The sequence below is a fragment of the Ostrinia furnacalis genome, unplaced genomic scaffold (assembly GCF_004193835.3).
Source record: "Ostrinia furnacalis isolate ACB-3 unplaced genomic scaffold, ASM419383v2 OfSCF2702, whole genome shotgun sequence".
Taxonomy (NCBI): domain Eukaryota; kingdom Metazoa; phylum Arthropoda; class Insecta; order Lepidoptera; family Crambidae; genus Ostrinia; species Ostrinia furnacalis.
Window position 1 is genome coordinate 662,280 of NW_021132941.1, and position 6,629 is coordinate 668,908.

General features: G+C 34.5%; 1 protein-coding gene across 2 annotated transcripts in view; it reads right to left on the minus strand.

Annotated features, from left to right (window-relative positions):
- Positions 1–1,004, minus strand: part of LOC114356223 (uncharacterized) — a 29,068-nt gene extending 28,064 nt beyond the window's left edge. Inside the window, exons 1-2 of one of the 2 annotated variants that reach the window (XR_003656200.1) lie at positions 840–1,004; positions 175–349 (exon numbers count right to left, since the gene is read on the minus strand). Coding sequence is in view for 1 of the 2 variants with exons in the window: in XM_028309304.1 (XP_028165105.1) it covers positions 175–349; positions 840–868 (204 nt within the window). In the remaining variant the exon portion in view is untranslated. The remainder of the gene's footprint in view (positions 1–174; positions 350–839) is intronic. The other variant, XM_028309304.1, reaches the window with a different exon arrangement.
- Positions 1,005–6,629: the final 5,625 nt, after the last annotated feature.

Below are 6,629 nucleotides of genomic sequence, written 5' to 3' on the forward strand. Positions count from 1 at the left end.
TTCGTCATGCAGATCATTTGGAGAAAAGGAAATGTACTAACTGTAAAAACAAATATTTACAGACATATTTTGAAGACTAATGTTTAGTAAAGATTGCCTAGTGGTAGTTTATAGATTTTGCATGTACTGATGTAGGTTTGGTGATGGTACAGTGAGTAGTTCTTTAGTACTTACTTTTTTTTCTTTGAATATTTTATCCCAATGAATGGGCCTTTGATTTCCTTCATCTTCTGATTCGCTGGACGCCAACAGAGGGTCGTGGAACTTGTTGGCCAAGATCTTGTTGATCACACTGTATTTGTCAATGTCAGACTCCAATACAAAGTAATTATCTGGCTCCGAGTCGCACCTGTAAGTAATAAATNAAGTAAATATAATTTGGAAAAGAATGACGTTTTAAGGCAAGCAACATCCGCCCACAATTCATACGCAATTCTCTCTTTCTGTGTCAAGAGTGTAAAGACTGAAAAGATTCATAAAATAAAGCATGAGTTAAATAAAAGGGAGGTTAAATTGTAAACAGTAAAGCAGATTTCGCAAGCACTGCGGGTTAGCAACCAACTACTTTAGTCAATAAGTTATCAACCTTAATCCTACTTAGATTGTAGTTATTTTATAAGTTGTTTAATAATAATAATATTACTTATTATAGTTAATTAATATTAATAATACTACCATTAATGTTTAAATGGCCACCTACTCTATTGCGATACCACTCAGGTAACTAAGTTTTTAAGCTCCTGTATATTATGTAAATTACAGCATTACAAATTGTCACTTAGTAAGCAATAAATATTTTGAATTTGAATTTGAATTTCCGGCAACGGCGACAAACATACCAATCGTGTTGTCTTATGTGTTCCATCATCTTGTTAAATTAATTATTAATGCACTTTTATAAGAAAACCTTTCTTTCACCCGGCATCAGTAACCACACCAACAGTATTTATTGGTTTTTCTGTTTTACAAATCCAGCAAACAAACACGCACGTAACGCACAGCTGTCATTGATTTGACACTTGACAGTAATGACAGTGACAGTTATTAACTTTTTAAGAAATTTGTTAGCTTTAGGTTCAAGACCTTTTTTTACATAATAAAACGGCCTGGTTTTATTTTATTAAAATCAATATCAGTAAACAAAAATGGAGTGGAGGCAGTACCAAATACTTATTATTATTCTGTGGCAGTACTACGTAGGTACAAAATATAATAAATAATCCCTTCATAATCCTAATGCAGGACGCCCTCTAGGATTGCGACTGATTGCGACTGTCTAAGAAACTCTGAAAAAAAAAACGGAGGTAGAATTAAAAATGTCGCCAAGGTACTTAATTATTTTTATTGGTAAGACAAATTATGTAAAATTAAATATTGTGCAGCAGTGGATAGTTATTTAGGCTGATGAAAAAGTGGATTGTATAAAATTACTATGGATTTTATTTGGTATTTACAGCAATAGTGCAATTATTTCGAAATTGTTGAAGTGAGTAACAAAATGCTGGTCATGTTCGCTCGCGAACAGAACTTGCTAGTTTGTTTGCAAACGTTCGCCGCTCCGTTGTCCGTGCGTCTCTCGATAGCTCCTCCGTTGCATCGTTCGGTGAGTACCTACTGTAGGCAACTAATCAACACAAACTTTATTTAATGAACCAGTTTGTAACCAGTGTTTGCCCGTAATTTGACACAATTTTTGTATCTGTTACGGCTAAGGATAGGTGTGAACATAAACTTAAGATTAGCCGGCTAAACTTAAGTTTATCTTCGACGAGGTGTTAATGTTAGTTTCTTCTATCTTTAGCCGGCTAAACTTAAGTGTAACCGCAGGCCCTTGGCTAAAATTGTAGAAGGAAATGGAAAAGGAAACAATTTAATAATGTATACTATTTTGACACGAAAACTTTATTAAAAATAATCACTTTCATTACACATACTTTTATGTACCTACCTAGTAGAGGTATTCAAAATTACAATTATTACAATAACAAAATATTATTTTCCNTACCTCAAGGGTGGTCCCATTTAAATTTAATAATAGAAAAAACAACCCCCAAGGGTGGAAAATTGGGGATGAACTTTTTTATACGCAATATCTCCGCCGATTATAAATCAATTTGAACGATTATTTTTTTGTTGAATAGGTATTATCAAAAGGGTGGTTTCATGCGAATTTGAAGAAAATATTTCACCCCCAAGGGTGGAAAATTGGGGATGAACTTTTTGATACGCAATATTTACAATTTTTAGCATATGAAGTCGGTTTTATTTTTTTAAAAAGTTAATTATGTTTTTACATATCTTTTTCTGTTTCAGAGTTAAGCGTTTTAGTAAAAATTCAGTTGTGGAAAGGTGTGGTCAGGACACGAAAGAAGCGCTTACAACAAGGTTATATTTTTTTTATGGTCCGAGACAATCCAACTTCTATTTTATCTATAGGTAGTTACTTACTAATATTATAAATGCGAAAGTAACTTTCACGCCTAAACCACCGAACCGATTTTGTTGAAATTTGGCATAGAGATAGTTTGAGTCCGGGGAAAGGACATAGGATAGTTTTTATCCCGGTTTTTGAAACAGGGACGCGCGCGATAAAGTTTTTCTGTGACAGACAAAATTCCACGCGGGCGAAAAGCCCCGGGCGGAAAGCTAGTTTAACCTTTAGCTACTGAGGTGGATTTAATTTCACGTAAACACTGACGTGGGGGCCTGAGAGGCCCGTTCATATGTGTGCTTATATTTAAAAATATATAATCTTTTTAGGGTTTTATGTTTAATAATTATTAATAGTGGTTATATTTAAATACAATAAAACGATTTTTATGTAAATTATTTGTTAATAAGTACGTGTTGTTTCAATATTTAGAAAACATGTAGCATTTTTTGGCAAAAATCTCATGAAATCATGATTCACAAAGTTATCATGAAAAATATTCATAAATTCAACAAATCAACTTAGAATCTTAATTTTCAATAGTCTTTTTAGCTAATGATATATCAGTAATCCTAATATGAAAAAGGGGGAAAAGAAATTACACACATCAAATAGTGCGAATTAAACACAGTCTGGATAAACTTACTTTGCTCAGTGAAGGAAGCCATACATATTTTTAAAATGTAGATTTCATTTGAATCTTCAAAATACATGTATGGCACTTGGTTTCATCGTTTAAATCTTAATAGACAGGTACAGGCTTATCATTTCCTAGNGGGTGGAAAATTGGGGATGAACTTTTTAATACGCAATATTTACAATTTTTAGCATATGAAGTCGGTTTTATTTTTTTTAAAAGTTATTTTATTAAAATCAATATCAGTAAACAGAAATGGAGTGGAGGCAGTACTACGTAGGTGCAAAATATTATAGACATACTTGATACTGAACATCATATCATAATAAATAATCCCTTCATAATCCTAATGCAGGACGCCCTCTAGGATTGCGACTGTCTAAGAAATTGAAAAAAAAAACGGAGGTAGAATTAAAAATGTCGCCAAGGTACTTAATTATTTTTATTGGTAAGACAAATTAATGTAAAATTAAATATTGTGCAGCAGTGGATAGTTATTTAGGCTGATGAAAAAGTGGATTGTATAAAATTACTATGGATTTTATTTGGTACTTATAGCAATAGTGCAATTATTTCGAAATAAATATCTTTGGACAATATCTTTGTATCACAAGTTGCTTCGTTCGGTGAGTACCTACTGTAGGCAACTAATCAACACAAACTTTATTTAATGAACTAGTTTGTAACCAGTGTTTGCCCGTAATTTGACACAATTTTTGTATCGATTACGTAGGTCCTAGGCAGTTAGGTAAAGTTTTTTTTATACATATTGTTCTATAGACTCCGTGGGCCGTGAGTTTCAGTATTCAGTACCTACAAATAACACTTTTGCAGAACCTTATGATCAATTGTTTACCAACCTACAATAAGAATCCACCATTGCTAGAATTAACATTAAAAATGTATCTAAATTGTATGTCGCCACGCCACCGTTTTTTAGCAATTTGTTTGCCTACCTAGGGGAAAGTAGTACGAGATGATCCCCTTAAGCGGGAATCGCTGTAAAATACATATTTTTCAAGGTAAACCAAAAATAAAGACGATTACTACTAGTATATTTATCTATCCAACTTTCCTTATACTCAAAACCAGAAATTAATTAAGGTTTCATTAAAATATTTCATTTTTTGCAAAACCTTACAAAGTGATCATCTTGTACACCCCTGTCACCTGTGGGTAAGATGATCCCCAGGTAGGGGTAAGATGATCCCTATGATTCTGTTCTATGATCGATTCTTTTCTGGTTATATTCCTTTAGGAGTACCTAATTATGCGAACAAATCGTTAAAAAGTTAGAAAAGAAAAACATTTACGAATTAAATAACGAAAATAACTGATTCTTTCTTAGTACCTGCTAAAAAGCGTTCAAATAATTGAAACGCTTTTTGGCTGGAGCTGTGTTGAATATATCACAAATAAATTCACCTGCTTCATCACCCTCTACCCCAGCATGCTGCTTTATGGCCCCATTTTCCACATGCATAACATTTTATCCATCCTTCACCCTTGGTATCGCTTGAAAACTTTTCTGTTCAGTACAGCCACTCAGTATCATCTCCTTCAGACTCAGGTGAGTTATATGAAGTTCTCTTTCTTTTATTTCACTTCCCTTTACCTACTCCATTGACTTTTTTGTTTTAATTCCCAGGGATCATCTCGTACATATAGGAAGGGATCATCTTGACCCTAGTCCCACTTTTTGTTAAATATTTGCTAAAATAATCTACAAGTACGCGGCTACGTTTTTATGGCCATAATATTAAAATTAAACATAATAGAAAGCCTAACGACAACATTAATTACATTTAACATTGTTTGAATAAAAGTAACATAAGCTCAAAGTCATGCCTATTTTAGATCATAAGTATACAATTTTTCTTTTTTCTCGTCAAATTCGATGTATCGCTCACGCCGCCATTACGATTTGACTGAGGCGGGGATGTGTCCAGAGCTATGTTTTACCAGTGAAAGAAACTAAATGACGTTAGTGGTTTCAGCACAATCGCGAAAGATCATCTTACCCCAGGGGATCAACTCGTACTACTTTCCCCTACATTTAGGCATCCGGTAACTAAGTACACATAGGTATAAGCTGTTGCTGTGTTTGTGATAACAAGATTTTATTGAACTTTCCTCGAGATAAAGAAAATTGGTAATTGGTTTTTCAATTTTCATGTGGTGTCTGTCCTGTCTCAGACATGAGCCGCCATAGGATCTCTGTCAAGGCTTTGGCGGACCGACACTCCTTGGAGTGTCTTTCGTTTCGAAGGAAGGAATCATCATTTAATTTTACTTCTCGGATTCCAATGAGTATTGTTGCTTAATGCTATATTCTTTACATTATGTTTATCTCAAGTGGAATTCAAGAAGAAAGGTTGTTTCAGCCTTGCCAGAGCTGCCAGACGCTCGCGACCTATAATGTCAGACTGCTGACTGACTAGTGGTCTCAGATTTTGCAGTCAGAACACAGTTACGCCATTGAGTAAACTAAAAAGCATATCAAAGAGCGTCTTTGTCTAACGTAAGCCCCATGTCACACGCGCGACAGGCGAGTCCAAAGCGCAGATTACATGGCATCGCATCGGCCCACCTGTCGCGATACCTGCCTTTGACAGGTTTTTTATTGGATCCCTGCTTTCCTATTCAATAAGTTTGGGTTTGAATTACGCAGTTTACTGAGCTGTAAAATGTTTCGCCGTGTAATACCGCGTATGATGTTCGCGAGTCAATTATAAAGTACCAACTTGAGTTGGAGCATTAAACTACGGAAATGGATATGGCATGGTAGTTTCAAAGTGGGTACCAACTGCAGAGTGGTATTAGTATTGATATTTAATATGATTGTGAAAGATTCTCTTCAGTTTCGGTGCTTTTTTAAAGGATTTTTAACATGTAAAGTAAAATGTTCCTTTTAATAAAATAAAATTAAAATGCTTACAGTTTACTGAATATTCCTAAACATATTTCATGCTATCCAATTGGAAAAAAATTGGAAAATCTTAAGTTATAATTTTGTACTTACTTAATAGAACATCAATTTTATCTCAGCAAGCATTAGCTCAAGTTATAAAGTAGGTCTAGAACTACTTTACCTTCAACTTGTTTCTTATCCTCTTTAATTTGCCTAAGTAGGTAATAAATTAAAAGTAGCAAATAAAACTTTCAAAGAGATAAAAAAGAAAGCTAAAGTTTTCCCACTAAAAGACTGGGAATCTGGTTGTTCCTAATTAGAACTCCCTCTGAAGGCACACATGGAATAGTTGGCGCTCTCTTTAATCCGCACGTTCCCAATATGGCAGTAAAGAAAAGAGTCCGAAATTAAAGGATAATGGGGTGTCCCTTAATTATTAATTAATTAATCGGGACACGTCGGGAGCAGGAAGGACAATGGGCCCTTTATCACGGGCTCTTTGTTTGGCAAGACTCCGCAATGGTCGCGCCCTTGTGTGCTATGATTGATTGTAGGGTCCAAGGGACATTTTCGGTTATGTCGAGGTTGCGTGATTCGGATATTGTTTGCAACAAAACTCGCAACTTATGAGGTGTGTTAAGGTTCTTATC